This window comes from Hetaerina americana, unplaced genomic scaffold (assembly GCF_022747635.1).
Source record: "Hetaerina americana unplaced genomic scaffold, ioHetAmer1.1.p SCAF_10, whole genome shotgun sequence".
Classification (NCBI taxonomy): Eukaryota; Metazoa; Arthropoda; class Insecta; order Odonata; family Calopterygidae; genus Hetaerina; species Hetaerina americana.
In genome coordinates this window covers 21721292-21743897 of record NW_027286070.1, presented here as the reverse complement: position 1 = coordinate 21743897, position 22606 = coordinate 21721292, and the positions used below count along the sequence as shown (strand labels likewise).

The 22606-nt window shown below is 35.9% G+C and overlaps 1 protein-coding gene across 1 annotated transcript in view; it reads left to right on the top strand.

Annotated features, from left to right (window-relative positions):
• Window positions 1-22606, top strand: part of LOC139698341 (uncharacterized) — a 38742-nt gene that overhangs the window by 387 nt on the left and 15749 nt on the right. Inside the window, exons 2-10 of the mRNA XM_071597253.1 lie at window positions 520-851; window positions 5427-5542; window positions 5673-5795; window positions 8221-8321; window positions 10968-11062; window positions 13061-13188; window positions 16591-16677; window positions 18654-20648; window positions 21802-21939. Coding sequence (XP_071453354.1) covers window positions 520-851; window positions 5427-5542; window positions 5673-5795; window positions 8221-8321; window positions 10968-11062; window positions 13061-13188; window positions 16591-16677; window positions 18654-20648; window positions 21802-21939 — 3115 coding nt within the window. The remainder of the gene's footprint in view (window positions 1-519; window positions 852-5426; window positions 5543-5672; window positions 5796-8220; window positions 8322-10967; window positions 11063-13060; window positions 13189-16590; window positions 16678-18653; window positions 20649-21801; window positions 21940-22606) is intronic.

Genomic DNA, 22606 nt, shown 5'->3' with positions numbered 1-22606 from the left:
TTTCTTGTACTGATTGAATTATTTTTTCTTGATTACACGGTAGCCTTAAGAACTGTAGTGTGAACCAAAGTTTCTAGGCTGATCATTCGATTTTCAGTGATAGGAATGCAACTATAATCATGGAATGCATTTTATTTTGCTACACCATCCTGAAATTTGCCTTTCTGCCAATGTTTACTCCGCGCGTGCTCTGCTCTACACTGCCATCCTATTTTGAAAATGTCATTTACATATTCCAATTTTTATGATTTAAAATGAGGATTAATTGCGATTCTTGTTGTATATTTGCTTATGTGGTTTTATTTCTTAGCTGTGACAAATACTATTTGGCGTGTTTCTTCTACTATGGCAATTGAAATGAATAATATTATTATTTTAGGTGATTTTACGATTACATTTTCTCTACGGGCAGTTTTTTCTTGGTTGATATCCCGATTGCTCCTTTTACATTAAAGATGTATGGCAAAACCATAGTTTTAACTAAAATATGTGTTGTAATAAAGTATTTTTGCATTTCAGATGAATATTCAGGGACCATTTTTGACACGCATGCAGCGCTTTGTGCAAAGGGTTGAAGTGCATGGTGGTGAGCAGAGGAGATCGTGCATTAAAGAGATGCATGCCATTTCTAGTACACCTATACGGACCAAAAATGTTCATAGAGGAAGCCCATTGCAAGATCAACAAACTTCGGCACGGCCTTCAATATATTCAGTACCTCTATCTCCAAATGTATCTCCTGTTGGGAAGTCAAATGCTTGCTTAAGGTCACCCTCTGCACAGGAAACTGCTAATCATGAGGATGCCAATGGTCCTAGTTCCTCTACACCGGGAAGGAAAAGTCAAGTGAGGTGAGGGATAATAAATGACATAAGTTTTTGACATAAGTTTGACAGAAATATAACTTTTTTCCAGGCTGACAATATGTGCTTTGCAAGTTGAATTATTTCCGCTAGGTAATTTTATAAAAGCAACATTTATGGAGTTAATATGTTATAAGTTAATATGAAAGTCATTCTCATAAGGCCATTAAATTGGAGCTGAATCACTGCTCCCGGTTAAGTTGGAGCTGGATCGTTGCTCCTGGTCAAAGATATTCCCAATGCATCAGACATGTTCACTGTCACTGCACTGCATATTGGTGTAAGTGGGCAATCTGGCTTTCTCTAGTTTTCCAAGGTCCCCTGTTTCTTTGCGCGAATATGCTGAGATTTTGAGAACTTAATGTGGTAACACAAACCCTTTAGTCATTGGCATTGGAATGCTACTTCATTAGCACTTTTAATAGTGAAATTACACCCAGAAATGTTCATATATGTCTTAAAAAAATAGGCATATTATGGCCAAACAAGGGATGGAGGATATTCCTAACCAGAGGCCAGATTGATGTTTTAAACAAATAATATGCATGTGGTATTATTATGATAACAATATAAATAGCATAAAACATAACTTAATATATGTTCAACTGGAGTGTTGATCCTAACTGGCCTGCAACTATTTTACGTTGTAAAGCTTAATTTTTATTTTTGTGAGTTGTCTTCAGGGGAAATCAATCTTACTTTCACACGCATAAACGACAACTGAGAGGGGTAGATAGATTGCAGCTGTAGCAATGAAAAATACAGAAGCATGACAAAAACTAAAAGTTTGGCATCATTCAACTAATTTCTAAAGTCATCTCTAAGAAGCTTATGTGGTAAACATTTTCTTAATAAATTACTTAATCAAATCCTGATATTAGAAACATTAGTAGAGGTCAATGACCTGTGTGAGTATATGGATATGTTGACGTTTGTCATATTTAATGGGGCATTAAATGAAGAAATATTATCACCATGAAATACTGGACACATTGAATTTAACTGATGGATGTCAACATAATCTATAAAGAATTGAGTAATCACTCAACTCTGCTTTTACTCCGAAATAGAAAACAGTTTTTCATTGTCATCATTACAAGTTATTAGTCCAAGGATTTGTTTGTTGCAGCTCTCCAAACTCTCTTGTTCGCTGCCAATCTCTTCATTCCATCAAAGCATCAGTTAAGAAAACCATAGATTGCAGATGAGATGGTTAGAAATATGGATGAGAGAAGGAGATGGAAAAATACATGTAAATACAGAGATATGTAGAAGGAAGTATTAAGAAAGGAAATATGAGGGTAATTTGAAAAGTTCTCGGTTTAGAGTATAAATAAACAACTTAACTCGTTGAAACTTTCTTATTTTTCAATGTAGTCTCCCTGTACACATTTACGCACTTGGTCCAGCAGTGTTCCAATGTCTTGATCCTATCTTGAAATTAGATTCAGATTTGTGGATGACCAAGCTTCAATTTACCAGTGCACCAAAGGTTTGCAAACACTGCTGATTGCATTGGGAAGTCAGTGGGATAGGTATGTGATGAGAATATATGTGCAAAAGACAAAGGTTATGTAGTTTTTGAGAAAGAGAAAGGCTAAGAATGTTAAAATAGTAGTAGTAGCATTTAGGGGAGGCGACCGACAACTGAAGTCATTTGCGCCATAGGTGATGGACAGGAGAGCATGAAGGGTGGAGAGAAACCCGGCGTCGGCATTAGCCTACTCTTTACGAAAGGCGCCAAAGGGTCCGCAGCTTAACGTCCCATCCGACGGACGGCATACTCACTCAAAGTGCCCTCCACAAAGCACCTCAAGTAGGGATCAAGATACCTCTGAAAAATATTCAACACCATTGGGATATGAACCTGGGTCCTCTGGGTGGGAAGCCAGTACGATAGATGTTAAAATAGGCAGGCAAAAACTAGAGCTGGTGGAACAGTTTACGAAGTTTGTCTGGAAAGTTTTCAACTTGAAAATGGCATTACTATTCAACAAAAGTTGAGGAATGTGGTTGTGCACTGTTCAAATATACTCACCTAAATTTCAACCATTTTAGACTCTCAGTTGGTTGACAATCATATGCGTGAGTCGGGAGGGTTTTTATGAAAATGGAAAAACTGACTGTTGAGCTGTCATTAAACATGTGTGTTTGAAAAATAATATGCCTATTTAAATCAAAGATGAGTTGGGTGCTGTGTATGGGGACTCAGCAGCATCAATTATGATTGTGAACTTTTGGGCAGCTGAATTTAAATGTAGCCGTACCAATTTGGCTGGTGATAAGTTTTTGTGAATGCAAAAAACTGTGAAAACCACCAATAACATTGAAACAGTTCACCAAATGGTACTGGGCAAACATAAAATTAAGGTTAGAGATAGTAGAGGCTGTGGGCCTAACGAAAGAATGTTTTTGTCATATAATGACAGAAGACTAGGACATGTGTAAGCTATCCGCACATCGGGTTCTGGGTTTGCTCACTTTGGACCAAAAACATTCGTATAAACATTTCCTATACCTTAATGGAGCAGTTGAAGTAGCAAATCAGATTTTTTGCATCAATTCATAACTGTGAATTAAACTTTGATCCATTACTACCCTCCAGAGATGAAAGAACAGTCAACAGTGGACTTCAAAGGGTTAATCTGCTCTGAAAAAGGCGAAGATGGTTCCATTGGCCGGAAAGGTGATGGCAACATTTTTTGGGTACTAACGGTTCATCAATTGCCTTAAAAAATGAAAAGCAATAAAAGGAGTGTGTTGCACATCATTACTTGACAAGCTGGGTGGAGAACTTTGAATTTCTGATCGTGTCTGAAGATGAAGATGGTGCTTTTCCATCAGGACAATGCAATTGCTCATTTTCTGGCAATCATCATTGCTAAACAGTGCAACAATTTCAGAGTGTGAAAATCATTCGCCTTTTGGTAATTGAGAAAGGATGATAGGCATAGATTAGAGGCTTTTGAAATGTGGGTGTGGAGAAGGACAAGAGCAGAGGGCAGAAAGAAAAATAAACAAGGAAGTGGTAGGCATGGTGGGGGAGGGTTGTTGGGAGAAATCAAAAGGAGGCAGGAGAATAGGATTCGGAGCATTTTGATTGAGAACGGGATGTTGAAGACAGACGTGTGACCGAGAAGAAAATCTTAGTCAAATGCGGAAGGGGTTGAAATAGGATTGGCATACTGACTGGAGGAAGGAAGTATGCGGAATTGAAGAGGAACTTACTCTAGTGTTTGGTTTCAGCCTGTATTTTTTGTTAGGAGATCCAAGTAGATAAATTGCTGTACAATTGTATAGGCTGTGTCCATTCTATAACTTTTGTAACTGGTAGAATTCTAAAATAATATACACATTAAATATGGATGTTATTAACAAGTAACCCTGCATTACTGCTTTTTTGTTTTAGCTTCTTCCATGAATTTACAACTTCTGCTTTACTGATTACTACTGTCTGCTCTTAATATAGGCCATGTAGCAATCTTTCGTCAGTGTAACTTATTTCAACTTCCGTTAGGATATGTAGCATCACATTCAAGTGTATGTTATCAATGGCTTTTTCTAAGTCAAGGAGTTCACTATAGATCAGTTTTAGGCATATTACCACCGTAAAATTAATGCTTGATGAACACCTTTAATCTTATACCTGGTTCTCGATCAATTTTTCGTTGATATCTTGTAGGATCTTTTTGTTTGCTATTCACTTCCCTGATTGCTGAGCTTGTTTTGTTGATGGTTGCTGGATGAATGGCAAGCTAGGAAAGGCATCTCACGAGAATAGAGTCAAGATTTTGGCTCAGCCAAAATGGTGCTTTACAGAGGATTTTGCTTATCACATGATATGTCCCATGTGGATAAAAATGCGTTTATAAAAGCTCTTTTATGTTTGTAAAAATTAGACATGATGACAAATGGAAGGAACGTAATATAGAAGCTTTTGTTCAGGTGGTTAAAATAACAATTTTCATTTGTTGCTGTTGTGCTGGCTTGAGGAAGAAAGAGAAATGAACTATCTCCTTTGGTTAAGAAACAAGACACTGAGAGACTATTTTGTCTTGAGCAGCACTTGCAGCTACATTGTGCTATTGGAAAATATTTCAGGACACATATTTTTGAGGATTGTGTATGAAGCAATTGTCAACGTTGGTGCCTGAAACTGTTAAGTCTTAATAATGACCTAGTGGTAACACTTTTCCACTGATGATGATTTGTTACCCGACTGGTTTTAATGTACCACATCATCTTCTGGTCCTGGTTCTGATCAATGATATGTTAGAATTCCACCACATCATGCCTGGAACTACACAAATTCAACTTGAAAAGCAATTGTCTCAGCTCTTGAATGTAATATTTACGCTCCATAAAGTTCATTTGAGTGGATAGCTGTCCCAAAAAAATTTAATGCCCTCTGTCACATCCTTATGGCACACGTAGCCAGTTTGCCATGTTTTAAGTTTCTGAATGGCTTTATTTCCATTTTGAAATCAGATTTTTGAAGTGCATATGGTATTTTTACTGGTACAATCTCTTATGGAACTTGCTTAGATAAAATTCTTTTTTCAGAATTGGTATGACGCTCTTGACACAGCAGACTGTTGGAAATGATTTTAAGCGAAATGTATCAAGACGACTTCCTATGGCAACAGCCATTCAAAGAAGTGAACAATATGTACCATTAGGTAAAGTATTTAATCATATATATTGTGCCAAATAATCCTTTGGTGATGGACTGGTTTTGAATATCAATAATCGCCATTCCTTATTTTTATTGACAAGACCTAATTTATTTTTTTGTTCATAATCGTTTAGAGATAGTGAGTGATGATGATGTCCCAGAATCAAAGGCATTCACTAGAAGAACAAAGAGTTGTAGGAGACCAATGAATAATAAGAGGAAGGCATCTGTTCACTTTAAAACTAATTCCTATAGAGGTAAGAAGAACTTAATATTTTGTTTTTAATCTAATCAAAATATGATAAAATTTATTTTTCCCCAGTTTACGATTCTATAAACTTCTTGAATTCATGTGCATATTATTTTGTTATGATAATGTTACAAATAATCTTCATATTTCAATGCCTATATTTTGTCTTCTATATTGCTCACATTTTTTGTTAAAGAAAAATTGTTTTTTTAATTGCCAAAGCTAGTGCCAATTTAAAATGGAGACAAACTGAAACATTATAAATGCACAATTTTTATTTAAGATAGAGTATTAACCAATTTTTTGTACTACGCATTGTACATTTACATGTTCTGGATGTTGGTTGTGGTGAAATTGCATTTTACATTTGTTAGAACTTGTAAAAGGAGTGTATTTCAGTTTGGTCATAATCTCAGTAACAGTGTAGTAAAAAATATCAGTGGTGGATTGGTCCCATTTTTAAATTTGTAAAAAAAATTTATGTATGCATTTTCTATGATAATTTTTAAGTGTAAAAACTAAAAGATGATTCTACAATTTACAGTTGTACTTTTTCTCTTAATCAAAATTTTCATAATATTTTTTATTAGAGAGGTTTGAAAATTTGTTTACCTCTACTGCTGTCATGCAAAGGCAAGTGAATAGATTCAGAGTATTTTCTGATATTTTTGAAATGCATAGCATATTCATTCAAAATATCATGGAAATAACTACATTTTGAGAGAGAAACCCTTCTTATCAATTTTTTCTTCCTTAATGTACTAAATTGAATAAGTTTTACAGGTTGTGGATTCCATCAGATTTCATTTTTGAATTTAGATACTTTTGAAAAGTCATTTAATTACTTCTCATTACTCAGGTAAACCCTACACACATTAGAAAATGCCTATTAGATTTTATGTGGAATTCATTTACATAGTAGGAAGCCACAAATATGACTATGGCACAAGTAGAAGAATCATTATTGTAATTATTCCTATTTTCATAAAACTGTGGTAAAATTTGCCATCAATTATAGACCCTTAATGACCATGAACAGTTATAAACTTAATATCTACATAACATAAATTTTGTGATACTGAGATATGGGTATGCACAAAGGTCTAAACAGTGTAATAGTGATCTATAAATATTTTATGGTATCTTTGCTTTCTTAATTCATAGGGATTCATTTTGGAAAATTGTTGTAATTATTTTTTGAGTGATGTATTTTTCTCCTTGGGAAGCAAATAATCCTGGATATATAAATAGGTCCTATTCTTTACTAATCCACATCTTAAATAAATTTATTTTATTAGGCTGGATGTTTCCAAAAAGTATCGCAAAAATAAATTTCATGTACAAAATCATATTAAAAACATTTGATGACTCCACGTTTTGAACAATTTCAGTTGCATGTCTGATTTTTAAAGGCACTTAACTACCTTGCAGAAATTTAATGTACACGTTTCAAGATTCTTAATGCTAACTAGATGTTGCCTCTTAGCCTTGCGACTCTTCCAGCTCTTTGCTCATTAGGCAAATTGTGTTTGAGAAAAAGGGTCAAGAATACTATAAACCATTACTTTTTTTTTGGTAAGAACATTCGCTTATGCTTAAGAAACAAAAAATGGGAGGGAAATTTCACATGAGAACTGCAAATTAAATCATACTTAAGGATCTTCAATAAAATAAATAATTATTAAAGAAACAGAGTGAAAAAAACATTTGGTCCAATTGTGATTCAAACCTATAGGCCCTACCTTCCTGGTCATGTTAAGTTTGGATTTTTTCACAAACCTTTTCTGCATAAAGTACACTTTTATGGTGCAGTATATAGAATCATGCTTGATTAGCCACCTTCATGAAAGGCATAAATTCACTGAAACTCATTAACTTCTCAAATTATGGAAGAAATGATGTTACATTTTGTGATTAAATGAAAATCTTTGTAAAAATAAAATTTTGAAATACTTGTCTATTTAAAATTCTTGGGCACATACAGAGCATGTAACTGGGGAACAAAAGAGACCATGTATGCATTTTTACATAGGATCATGCATACTTTGTTTTCATACATGCATGAATCATAGATAACTGTTCTCTTTAGACTGGTTTTAATTTTAATGCAACTAATGAAAGGAATATAGTATTTAGATTTATGTAAAGTATTTCCATTATTATTCTCCATTCAGCTTAACAATTTGTCTTCAACTATTTTAGTGAATGTTTTTCTCAATTATGAAACAGTGGTTAAGACTGTTACATTTTCAAATGCCTCATTTTCATTTTTATAGCAAATCTAAACAGCATAAAATGCACCCAACTTTTTATGTACCTGTCATAATTAGTGAGGTGAGAATTAAATTTAGGCTGAATGGGGTGTAGTGATGGTTACTTTCTTATTGAGATTATTATTCTAATAGGTATATCTACAAAATATGACTCTATAGATAGTGGTAGAGGTGGAAGTGCAGCGATGTCATCAGGGACAAGAACACACTTCTCCGAAGAAAAGCATCCAAACAATTGTTCTGTTCAGGAAGGACAAGAGGTTTGTGATTTCTGATCCCTCTATTAACTTTTTTTTGTTTACTTTACATGAAAATTGATGACTTCATTTTAGACTTCATGATGATTTCATTTTAGGGCCCCTGTAAGTTAATAATTTTTTGGCAAATGAATCTTTGGGCTTAGATTTTTCAATTCTACATCATAGAATAATGAATTGTATATTCTAGTTATATTTTGTGTTTTGGATTTGTTCCACAAAATTTACTTGAAGTGCATTCCCAGAGAGGCAAAAGAACTCATTTTATAGAACTTTTCACTTATCATATTTATTGGAGTATAATGTGCATCAGTGTACAACAACCCTAATTGTAAATTGAGTTGGAAATGTGTTCTCTTGTTTGTTTAAGTTTAAATAAAAAAGTAATATTAACGTATAAAACACAAGAATAATTTCAACCTTAAAGTTTGGTTATATGCCGATTAACATGGTAATGATGAGGAGGGTGATAAATGAGGTGCGATAACCTGCTAAAATTTAAAAATCATAAACTGTCCCAGCAAAAACTTATAAATACAGTTTGGGATTGTAGATTTTCGCGGCGTTCAGATGAGACTCCATTCTCGGGATGTCACTGGGTAGGTTGTTTTTCTGACAACAGTCGCCTGTGTTTCAACGAGCGTCTTCGACCTGAAGACACTCGTTGAAACACGGGCAAAACTGTTGTCAGGAAAACAACCTACCCGATGACATCCCGAGAATGGAGAGTCTTTCATATAAATACAGTTATATTTTACTGTAATATTTTGAATATTTGTTGATTTCTGTCTGGTAATAGTGGACTAGTGACTATACCAAATTATTCTAGTCTTCTTTAAATTCCTTCTTACACTTTGATCAACACAAAAAATTAGAATATATTTTGGTAATACCTTATGATTAATCTTTGTTTTTCTTTGCTGAATGCTCTTGATTAGTCACTGAAATTTCCATTTTCTATTTTTGTGGAAAACAGAATGTATATATTTTTATTTAATCTAAGGTCACCCAGGTATATTTTTTTAAATGATTAATTAATGTCTAGTAAGATCTGGTGCTTTCCCGGCATATTTACTTGGTGAAGTTTTCTCGGGTCTTCCACTGGGTCAGGGGTTCCATGTTGGCCAATGTTTCGATGCCCGACTCGTGCATCGAAACGTTGTCCAACATGGAACCCCTGACGTGGTGGAAGACCCAAGAAAACTTTATCAAATTAATGTCTATTTTACATGCCAATATGAGCACAAGTTTTGTTCTCCTTTTTCACGTGTCAACCTTTGAAAACTATTTTCTATTGTCATTTCCCTGAATTGACCATTTCATTGTCATTGTTTTTAGAATTCAGTCATTTTTATATTCTTGCGTTTATCGCAAACATCTTTTATCGAAACATTTAGAAGCAAACTTTGTAATGTAATAGGAGGGTAAAAGTAATTAATTGAAAGTTTTCTATTCTGTAGGAGACAGCCTGCAACATAATATGTACTCTTACACCCTTAAAAGATTTTTCCACACTATTTTATCATTAAATTTTGTTTTTCTGGTCACTAATTAATCTTGTGTGTGCATTACATATGTAGTGGAAGTTTGTAGTTGGGTTTCAAAATTGCTAGTACAAGGTTTTTATTTAAGGTATCAGAAACAATTTTTTCCTGACATGACTGTACATCGTGGCATGCTTGCACTGTGCACACTCGATGGTGAGGGGTCTGACCTTGAACACATGCATATTGCCAATCGCCTGCAAGCGTTTTTCAGGTTAGATCATGTTTTTATTGGACACTGTTGAGTGATTTGGTGCACACCCAACATAGCGAATGATAAAATAGCCGTACACCATCAAATTTTGTGTTGGCCTGGGGAAATTAGGTACATAATGTTGAACATGATTCACCAAGTGTTCAAGGATGAAAGCATGTCACAAACTGCAGTTTTTAAGTGGTAGAAACTCTTCAAAGATGGCCCTTGATGTCAAGAACTGACGACAGCATGCAACGTGTGTGAAGTGCTGAATGCAGACTGTCCTTTAAGTGTGAGCATGTTCACAGGTGGTATGGGCATTGATAAGATGACAGTGCACACCATTATCACTGAAAATTTGCTGTTGTGAATGATCTGTGCTAATTTGTCGCAAAGGTCTTGACGTACAATTAAAAGCAGAGTTGATTGTCCGCTTGCAAAGGCCTTCTGCAACACGGTGAAAAAGACCTCCAAACCCCTTGAAGTCCCGGCTTGGCACCAGCAGACTATTTCTTATTCCTAAAAGTTAAATCTTCTCTCAAAAGACACCACCATGGAACCCTAAGTGCTGTCTAAGCTTGAAGGCATACCCCTAAGGACTTTCCGAAATCCACCAACCAGGTAGCCTTGGAGTCATAGAAAAGCCGCTGGCAATAGTATGTTGACATGCGAGGGATTTACTTTGAAGACATTTTAGGCATTGAAGCAATATCCGAAATAAATCTATTTTTTTAAACTTTTCCCGATACTTTTTATAAAAACCTTGTATGTGTGTGTGCACCTTCTTCTTGGCTAGTAACATTCATAGTGATTTTATTTAAACTATTCTGAAATATCTGTTAGGAAGTAATTCATATTATAGATCTTTATTTCAGATAGTAAAATATTTCTTTAATTTTAACATTTCAGTCAGATTCTGATTCTGGCTTAAGTCACTGCACTGACGGTCCTTCCAGGACCACGTGTCATCAGGATGAGAGGTTGGACCATCATTCTCCCATTGGGTGAGTACCTGTTTGTTTAAGCTGTTATTTATAAATTGTAATTAGAGGGTCAGGCAGTCAAGTTGGTACAGTGCTGGGCTGCTGACCAGATGACCCAGGTTTGATTCCTGGAGATGCCTCTGGGCGCCCTAGGCTTCACCCAAGGTTTAAAATTTTTCTGGCACCAGATCCTTCTGGGTAACCAGGGGTGGCAGAGGGAAAAGAACTGGCCCCCCTACCCTGATGTGGGTAATTCACATGTCATCTACTTATTATGAAGGTGAGGGCTACCATTACCTATAAAACCAACTTTCAGATTATTAATGGTTTTTTCTTTTCCGAAACATGTGTAATATGGTTAATAGGTATGGTGGTAAGACAATTGGCTGTACATTTGTACATATTTCCCTAATTCTGCTACATGCACACACAGTTGTGAGTAATAGTCTACAGCTGTGATCATATAGGTAAGTATAACAATGACTCCTTTTGCAAAGGTTTGGTGAATGACAAATAATTAATCAGTTGGATTCATGCAGAAAGCTAGATTTTTACTAAGAACATTACAAAATACTAACACTCTGCACACAGCATTACACTTGAAGATTATTTTCCGTAATGTTTATATACCAAAATAAGATTTAACAAGCACACAAACGAGGCATGGATACCTCCAATATGACAAAGACAATTGTTCTTAGCCATGAAATAAAGCACCGAACAAAGAAAATTGTTCGGTCAGTGGTATTGAAGAATGAGTATGGTATTTTGGATGGATTTTTAATGGAAGTAGTAAGTATTCGGAGCCAATTAAAGAGTTACTGTAATAAGAATCTACATAGCGTGGAATTTGGAAATATTTTGTCGCACAGGGTCCATACAATAAGTATCGGGACTGGTTCCAAAAACCAAAATTTATTGCAGTTACAATTACTTAATAATCTTCAAATTACATTTCTCCTGGATCGATACACTTAGTACAGTGTGTCTGTCACTCGTCAAAAGCCCGCTGGAAGTCGTTTTCTGGATATTGTTGAGAGCTTTTGTTGTCGCCGCTTGAACCGCCACGATGGAGTCGAACCAATATCCTTTGAGCTCCTTTTGAGATATCCTTTGAGGTAATAACGTTGTCGAGAAAATCTTCATCTTCCTGGATGCAGTCCAAAATTTCCACCCGCTACAGTTTTTGTTCCTTGCTCAAGACTTTTGGCACCAGCTTCGTGCACACTTTCCTCATCACAAGATCCTCTGTTACAATGGTGTGGACAGTTCCGACTGAAAGACCGGTCTCCTCACTGAAGGGCAATGGTTAAACATCTGTCAGAGTCCAAACCTTTTTTCACTTTGGCCACCTGAGCATCGGTTCCAGCGGTCTTCGGGCGTCCGACGCGGTGCTTGTCTTCGATGAGCTCCTGGCCTTCCTAAATCATCTGGTGCCACTTAAAAACCCTTGTGCGGCTGAAGGCATCATCCCCATTAGCCTGTTTAATGAGTTCAAGGGTCTCCGACATGGATTTTCCAAGTTAAACGCAAAACTTAACAGCATAGCATTGCTTGACGGTGCGCTCCATGCTGATGTGATGACACCGCAAACAATCACACATTACAAAAATCCACCTCCTGTCTCAATGCTTGCCCGGAGGCGACTGAACTAAAGTGCACTTGAGTGGTGGGTGACCCCTCTACTGAGCTGACTGGTCGGACCCCCATCCACCGCTACGGTGCAGCAAACCAGTCACAATACTTATTGTACGCACCCTGTATATTAGTTAGTTAGGGCTTATGAAAACAATGCTTAGGGTAGATTTATCAAAAACCTGCTCTTATGTGTAATAATGCTAAAAGAATCAACATTTTTAAGAGTTAAAAGCATAATAAATCATCAATTACACTTCTCCTATGTACCTTCCATGCATGTCTGGAAATTACATTTTTGAAGTGACTGATATAAACTGAAACTGTAGAGGAAGCTTAAACATCCATACTGGATCTAATTAATTTTATTTTCTTTATTTCCAGGAGAGAGGTTGAAACCAGAAATCAAATATCAGAGTCGCCAAAATTTTCTGTGAAAAATGGGAGAAACAGGAAAGTTTCAAGAGTGCTTCAACGTGTGAATAATCCTCCGTGTGATTATGAACCATTAGGTAAGAGATAATAATAAATGATATTCAGTCATCTGTGTTTACAAATGTTCTGTAAATGATTCAACAGCATTACTCTTGGCACTCATGATGCATCTTTATTGTACATTTAATGCCTCTGCGTAAACTGCTGTAGCCAGCTACTAATTGCAGTGAAGTGATGTGCATACATGTATTTGGCCAGTGTTTGAAATGCTGTATCTTGTATGTCAATTCAATGCATTCCAACAACAAGTTATTGTTTTATGCACATGTTATCTTTGGGTGGCCTCTCGCTATCTTTCAACTTCCAGCAATGAGATTTCCTGAACTTGCATTTCTATTTTGTGGAAATTTAACTCAGGCCTAAGGGCAAATGGATGGACCTTTGTCTTGATTTTCAGATAGGTTAGTGTCGCAAGCAATACCAAACTCCTAGCAGAAAACTCCACATCCAGTACAATTGAGTTATAATTAATTAGCCATATTACGATCTTGTAATATGGCTAAAAACAAATTTGTAAAAAATATGATCACTAGCGACCCTATGATGCTAATGGAATGAGTACTATACACAGGCTGAAGCAGCACAATAAATCTAAGACCTCCTATCTCCTCATCACTCAGAGCAAGTCATTTAAAATAAATAGTTTTGCCTCATTTAGCGAATTACTTGTTACGTAAGGTGCTTGTTAAGTGAGGCTTTATGGTACTACAAATTTAATCCATTCTTTTGAAGTCAGGATTATTTTGTTTCAAAGGAACACTGTTAAGGAATGAGATGAGAACCTCAAATCTTCCACTAATTTATTATGAATCATTCATTAGTTTGTTGTAAGTGAAATGTGCCATGATATTGGATTAGTGTTTACAGTCATCTTTATTCAAGCAAAAATTGTGTAATCTCTGAGTGGTGAATTTTGGTTGCCTCATTGATATTGCTTCTTTCAGCTGCAGCCTGCATTTTTCATTGGTCAAAGATGAAATCTAAATGCAAATATTCAGGTACGCTCCTAGAAGTAGTAACATTGTTCCAGCTTATGGACAGTTGATGGGACATCGCAGACGTTTGCCAGGCTTATGTTTTACCACATAAAGTAGGAATATTAATATGGACTTGTATATTGAATTGGTCTACAGGGTGCGGCTGGGCAAATTTCAATTTGAAATTCCCACCGTTCTACACCTCATGTAGAGGTTGCCATAGGTACCTAAGCTTGACAAATGTACTGTCATAAACTCAAAGCAGTTGTAATGGTGAGAACAAGTGTGGAATATGACTGAAGAGCTGCAACTATTGAAAGTGTGTGCACTGGTCGCTTGGTGACAGAAATTATTTGGTTCTTCAGGTACTAGAGATCGACGGTGTATGATTTCACCTCAAAGTCTGGGTTAGAAAAGTCTGACAACAGTTTTGTAACACGGGCAAGGAAAACTCATTCGAAGGAGCGCATTGTAAGGGTGCCTGACGTCATCCAACTGACTCAGGAGATCCAGGGCAATCGATCTGAAAATTGTCGTTAGTGATTGGTATGTGTGAAATGACTATGCAGCGAATCATCAAGGAGGACCTCTGCTACAAGTCTTACACCATTAAAATAAGACAAATGCTTTTCAAAGCTGCTTGGGCAAAGCAAGTTAAACATTGCAAACTGCTTAAAAAACAATGTTGCTGGATGAATCAGATTTTTTTCTGGCAAAAAAACTTTTTACTGTGGTTGCTAAAACCAATCGTAGGAACAACTGCTGACTCACCCATGACCCTGAAGATGTCCCCATTGTTTTTAGAATGAAATTTTGGGTGAATGTTCATGTGCTATGGGTGCGTTCACAGGGTGATGTCATGCCACTGCACAGGGGAAAATATCAACAAAGACGTTAATTTGAGTGTCCTGGCAAATTAAGTGAAGCCGTGACTGGAAACCGTATCCTCTGGAAGGCTGTATACTTTCCAGGAGGACTGTGCACAATAAGATAAGAGTCATTTGGTGCAATATTGATTGTCAGACAATGCCGATGTGTTTTGTTCCATATAATTCTGGCCTTCTAACATCCCAGATTTAAATCCTTTGGACTACTGTCTGTGGAGCGTGGTCAAAAGGATCACCAACAAGTCCAGATGTCGAAACATTGCATTATTCAGAGCTATTATTGAAACAATATGTGCTGATATAGGCTAGCGCATTAAAACGGGCCTGTGAACGCTTCAAACTGAGAATGAAGGCCATCATTCAAGCAAGTGGGGGACATATGAAATACATTTGTTATTTATGATTATAAAAAAAATTAAGCACAAAAAATGTTGCAAAATTTTTTATTTTTTGTAATAAAGTTTGGAAAAATTGTTTATTTGGTCCGGATCTTTGTGCTGCACCCTGTACTTACAGTAGTCATCATATTTTACAATGAATTAATGTGTCTCACAGCTTTCAGAACCTATTTCAAGGACAACGAAAGAGGTAGTAAAATTGTGATGTTAAGTGGAGTCCACTAGCTATAGTTTTTATAAAATTTATGTTTAATTGTGAAGAAAAAGAAACTGATAGGGGTTCATAATACTTAAAATAATGTAAAAATTAGTTGCTATTGAAAAAAAGCTTTGAATCTATCAAAATAAAATCAGTTTTTAAAATCTGGTGGAAAACAGGATTCATATTTGTGAGTTAAAATAGAGGAGGATTTTGATTGACCCATTCCTATTGTAATACAATGGTTGGCCTTCTTTCTCCATTAATCTGCTGTTCAAGTTATCATTATTGCTAGCTACATTATTATTCTACAAAAATACATGACCAAATTGTAAATATACTGATAACTATTTTAACATTAGTGTTGAGTATCCTCATAATATCAATCATTCGTAATAATGAAGGAATCGGGAATGTAGAAGCCAAATGTAGTTCAGGGATAAGGAATTAAAGGAATAGGAACAAAAGGAGTAGAGGAAATAATTAAAGCCAGAAGAAACAAATGAATCCAATACAAATTATAATTAAACTATACCAATTATAATGTTTCAGTAGGGATAAAAGATATTCTAAGTACCCTAGTTTCGTAAGTTACATATGAGAAGAGAAAAAACAGCAGATCAAAATGTTATGTCCCCAACACTTCAGACTTGATAATTTACTCTGAGCATATTTCATTAAAATTGGAAAAAGGAACCCCTCTTTCATGAAAGAGTAGAAAAAATTGTGTATGTATTTGAATTGGATACATCTTGGACAAAATTTTTTCACATGCTTTGCCTGGTTGCAATTTTTACATGCTTCCCTTAAAGTATTTGTCCTGATTTTGATATCTTATAATCTATATCCTTTGGTTGATTTTAAAATCATTAAGCCTGCTGGCTCTTATTTCAGCATATGTAACTGCTATAATGTATACTATAAATCATGACCATTGTATTTTGAATTATCTTTTCAGAGATTGTGAGTGATGATGAAGAAGATAACAATATGGGTAAAAGGTGCCCGAACAATCAACTTAATGGCAATAGAAAAAGCATTAAAGGTAAGATTAATTTTGAGATGAATGTTAAATATTTGTTAAGTGATGATTTATAGAACTTTTAATGATGCATTTGCAAAATGAAACCAAAATGGCTTCTTTTTCTGTACTAAATGCCTTTTTTGACGAAGTTCTGTTATTTTCAACTGAATGAAATGTTTGTCAGCCTTTCATTTGAAGTATGTAGGATAACTAGTGTACAAGTTACTATTTCAATCTCTCACACATATATGTTTCTGCCAGTAAAGTTTGCATATAATTGATTGATTGATTGTATACTTTACTCTTCTCTATATCCCACTGTCTTTTCCCCTTTGCTGTTCCCTCATCACCTCACCTTATCTCCCAATCCACCTCGACCTTTCCAACTCCCACACTGGTCCCTCCCAATCCATTTCCAATATAAGCTATGATACCCCAGACTTAATGATACAATTATACAAGTATCCTTTATCTGTGAATCCCATGCATGAAGTTCATTTTATTTTTTTGGCTCTCCTACACCCATACCCACTAATGCATGCATGTGAATTTTATTTTCTTGCCCCATCCTGAACAATGTTCTTTCTATTATCTTAAAAGTGAAGCTCATTTTCATTGCTCACTTTCATCTCTGTATCCATATTATTGCAAAAATTGAAATGATACAGCTCGACTTTCTTTACTTGTCTGTAACCATCACAAATAGAGGCCACTAATTTTCCATCAACTGCAAAGATACCTTCCAGTCAATACTGTTACAAGTAAAAGTCTAATGGAGGCTGATGGGATGGTCTGTCAAAAGCAAAAACAAGATCTGTAATAAGCGTTATGATTAAAGGCTATGATCTGCTCCCATGCTTATCATCTCTGATTTTGTTTCATGTCGGTCATTGACTAAAAAAGAAATTATATAATTTTGGAGCAATGGAGTTCTATTTTAATGCATGAGAAACATGAATCTGATGCCTTCATAATATGGACGAGGGTCATCCGGAAAGCAGTACCCGTTCGTGCCGCATGAAGTGCTGACGACGCGAGTAGCCGCTGGACGAGGTCAGATAGCTTCAGTGGCTTGTCTGCCTTCTCTGAGCCAAGTTGCGTGACGCTAGCATTGCCTGTGTTGTTTCTGTGATTGTTTACAATGTTTAAAAAAATTGAGAACGCCGCCAGTTGTGAAGTGAGGGCAGTGATTAAATTCCTCAATGCAAGAAACGTTCGCCCATGTGATATTCATCGCCAATTAAAGGAGGTGTATGGAGACAATGTAATGGACGAGTCGTCTGTTCGGCGTTGGTGTCGCAACTTCAACATGGGGAGGGGGAACACACACGACGATGAGCGTTCGGAGAGACCGTCTGTCATTACAGACCAACTGGTGAGCTCAGTTGACGAATTCGTGAGGAACGATCGGCGCGTCACAATTGATGACATCTGTGAGCATTTTCCCAATGTTTCTCGAACAATTGTTCATGAAATTGTTAAACACCATCTGCATTATGCAAAAATTTGTGCAAGATGGGTCCCTCGCGTATCTCAATGAGCTGGCGGCGAAGGACTATGCAGCAGGAATACAGAAACTTGTCACACGTTATGACAAATGCCTTAATTTGCTTGGAGATTATGTTGAGAAGTAGTTTAAAGTATCCTCTTTCAAATAAAATTTTTTATGTTTGTTAATATTTACTTTTGTGTCTTTATTTCACGAACGGGTACTACTTTCCGGATGACCCTCGTAATTGAAACTTAACAATATGAAAATTTTTATGATGCTCAGTGTCTTGGGAAAATATTTCAAAATAAGCAAGTCATGATACAAGATCATAGCTTTGAATGTTATTGTAGATATATTTTGTATCCTCTTTATTAAAAAGCATGCTCTTGCTCTTATGGTCTTAGATTTGGGATACTCCTAGTTCTGAATTTCCATTCTGAATATTAATAAATTTGTAATTAAATATATTTAAAAATTTAATGGTGGATAAATTTTATTCTTCTAGGAGTCCGTGGAAATGTGGTTCTGAAGACTGGTCGGGGGAAGTTGATGGAACCTGCTTCTGATGATGACATTAAAAAGAACAAAAAGCGCTCAGTCACAGCCAGAACTTCCATCCATAGGAAACTGAGGCAAAATAGCAGCAGACATGAAATAATGAGTGAAACTGAAGCTGTTATTGATTCTTTACTGAAGGAGGATGATCAGTGTGAAAAAGAGAATAAATGGTTGAGCAATGGCAGGCAATATAAGAGAAAGAATAATGAGGGGCAGAGAGCTAGTTGTAGTGAAGAAAGTGTATCTGAAAGTTATTTGTCTATATCACAATCTGCTCGGTCCTGCAGCGAGTCTTTTGAACAGAACAAAATGAATGAGGTCAGTTATCAAAGCATAGGTAGTGTGTCCGGTGGATTTGATGGAAGTGCTATGGAAGTTGATGAAGATGATGATGTGGAGGGACATGGCCAGGATCTGTGTGATGATGATCTTATTAAAAGGGAGAGAGGGAATTATAGTGCGGTAGAATCTGATGTGAGCTATGGGCCCAATGAAAATTTAAATGCTAGTGGATTTACTTATATCAATTCTAGGATGCGTCGTATGAACATGAGTGGTTTGGTTGAAAATAAATCAAGGACAAGATATGGAGAGTCTTTTGATTCAGATTCTCATTGTGAAAATACAGAGTGTGACCAGTATGCACAGGTAGATGATGAAGATATGGATGAGAGTGGAAATTTGAGTGGCTTGCGAGTACACAGTCAATTTGATCACCAAGCGCATCAGGGTGGGAATCAGTTGAGAATGAATAATAGGATAAAAAAGGGTTATGTGAGAAGTAGTGGGCACAAGGAAGCATATCCTTCAGATTATGAATCCCAGGATGAAATGAATGCAGACATTAGTGGGTTCACTGATTACAAAGAGAGGAAGAACGTTCAGGCATTGATTCAGTCTCGCAATAACTCATATTTACACCAAGATAGCTTTGATGCCCAAATGTCATTTGAGGGGTCAGAAAGATCCTTTATGAGTCCTGGAGGTTCAGGTGTGAGTAAGAAAAATAACAGGATCCTAAGAGCAAAGAATTCTTCGCAAAATAAAGGTGTTAAGGGAAAGGACACAAAAAAATTGGTGCAGCCCAAAGCATCATCATATGTAACCCTCAAACAAAACCTTTCTAGACAAGGAACTCAAAAACAGCTTAGAAAGTCTGTTCAGGAGGTTGCTGTTAATGCACATAAAAAAGGAAGCAAAGCAAAAGAGATGAAAAATTCTCAAACTGAGTCATCAGAAACTACAGGATTGGAAAGTTTGCCTGTAAAGACAAAGCAAGGGAGGACCATACTAGCAAAGGGCAAAATAGCTCGGCAAAAACTGGTGAAAGAGTCTCAGAAATCACAGAGTGGATCATCAGAAACTGCTGGAAGTGGAAGCTCTCCCGAAGTGAGAGGGAGAAAAAGTTGTACAGTTGTATTTTCGGAAAGTAAAGAATTTGAAAGCCCTCTCGTTAAGAGAAAACGTGGGAGGCCAAAATCAACAAAGGCCAGTGAAGATAGTGAGCAACCAATCAAAGGGGATTCAAAATCATCATCAGAAACTGCCAAAAGTGAGAGTCCTCCCAGGAGAAGGAAGCGCGGGCAGCCCCTCCTGAGGAGAAAGAAAAAAAATGCAGAATCGCAGAATGAGGTTCAGATGGCAGATGAAAATTGTGGCTCACAATCAGAGCAATTGGGATCCACTAAGAGTTCAAGTCCCTCCAACGGTAGGAAACGTGGACGCCCAGGCAGAAAAGACACTAATCCTCAAGTGGACAAGAAAGCCGAAAAATCAAGTGAGGGCATTCAATCAGAAACTGATGGTCAAAATCCTCCCAGGAAAAGGAAGTGTGTGAGGGCACCAAGGAGGAACAATAGAAAGCAAAAAATTGATCCTTCTCCTGAAACATTGCAGATGAGTGGTGATGGCCTGCTAATGAGTAGCAGTGACAGTGAAACTGGTATGAATCCATTAATTCTTATTATACTTAGTATTCATTTAGTTTTATTGAATGTAAATCCATTTCAGATGTCATTTTTACTATGGTATGATTAACTTTTACATTTTTCTGTATCTTTTAGCTTTTACTTATGACGTCTTCATTTTTCCCAGTGGTTGATGACAATTTACAGTTTAATCGATGCCCAGTTTGCAATAAATGCCCAGTTTATCAATAATGTATAGCGTAAACCATTTGATGTAGGAATAGTTACCTCATAAAAACATGATAAACATCAAAAACTTTGGTTGGGAACAAACTATACATCTAGGATTGAAGCCTACAACTCACTAATTAAAAGACCATCTTTGCCCTGCCACCCTCAATAATAATGATTATATTCTGTGTTAATATTTTTATATACTATTATTAATGATAATATATTTACTTTTCCAAGAATTTCAGTAGGGAGATGTAAGATTTCAAGTACATACAGGTTTAAGATTTATATGCTATACATTGTATAACAAATTGGGAAGTAGTTAAAAATTTTTTATGCTAAACAAGGATAAGTAAGAGAAAACTAAAGCAGAAGTACAAGATTAAAACAGTCGAGAAACCTAATAACAGAAAACTGATCTGGCATATCACTTTCATTTGTTTGTTCAAAACTACAACATTGTTGGCTTCTTAAATATGTTTGCAAAATTTTTTGAATTAGCTAATGTTTGTGGTCATGGAGCCAAGAGAATATTGTCCCTACAAAAGGGCAATGAATGCCATTCAACTATCTGGCAGAGTAGTGTTTGGCATTCATATATATTACTAGACTTGTGCCTGAAAGTGAATCTTTCTTGAGTGCGGTGTGAAAATATTTCATTACTAACTTGTCAGGTGTATTTTCTAAAATTATTTTTAAGTTAGTCCCCTTCAAATCCAGTCATGCTCATTTTTTCACAATATGCTGATGGAATTTTTGTTGAAGGCTCTTTACTTTCTGGATTTTTTAAAAAAGTTATTGTTTTCATGCACGCTTAGTGAATAGAAAGCACAATTGGAACTCATGGCCTTTAGTCATATAACATGGTGTTCTCATTGTAGATGATTTTTACGAAAACCTATTTTTAACGTGTCAATGCTTAGAAATGCCTGATGTCATTTTTTTATTTAACAGATAAAAGTGTTTCCAAGAGGAGGACATTATTTTCGAGTGAAAAATTTAACAATGAGCTATCACTGAATCAAAACCAGGTCTTATCCGAGGGAAAGGAGAATAAAACTGAGGCAAATCATAAATTATCACCTTTAAGAGGTAGGAGACAAAATTGACTATACTCTTTAAACCTACTGATTTCTTGTACATATATGTTAGTATTGGTCCTGGATGCATGTGCATGGCCATCCTCTCTTGTAAGAACCCATTTGAGTAATTTTTAAGAGGCTTTAGGAGCTGTATGTTTTGCCTATCTTACCTTGTATACAAAAATTCTTGGTGTGTATGTAAAGTTTGCAGCAGTCTTCCATCAAGGCCCCATCCCCATGTCAGATCTGAAATGTAAGGATAGGAAAAGTGAATGAAAGTGTCACTTAGTTGAGATTCTACGTTATAATTGTGTATTTACAAAAATCAAAATGTGTAATTAAAAGGTTGACATTTCGGTAAAATAATAGAGAAACTGTTATCATCCACTCTGAGACTGGTTGGAGCCAGAGGCTGTTCAGAATATCATTTTTTCCTTTCTTTATATTAATGAAGCAAATTATTTTGCATGCAAGGAATCTGTTTGAATACTGAGATTTTTTTTTAACTTAATTGGAAATTTTCATTGTGTTTGGAAGTAGAAGCCATGTTTAATTATCACGTTGTTGCCCACTTCATAGATGTGTGTTAAGATAAATGCTAGAGAAATGATAGAGTGAATAAAGAAAAGTTTTATTGATGAATTAGTGTGTATATACTATACAAAATTATCATAGTT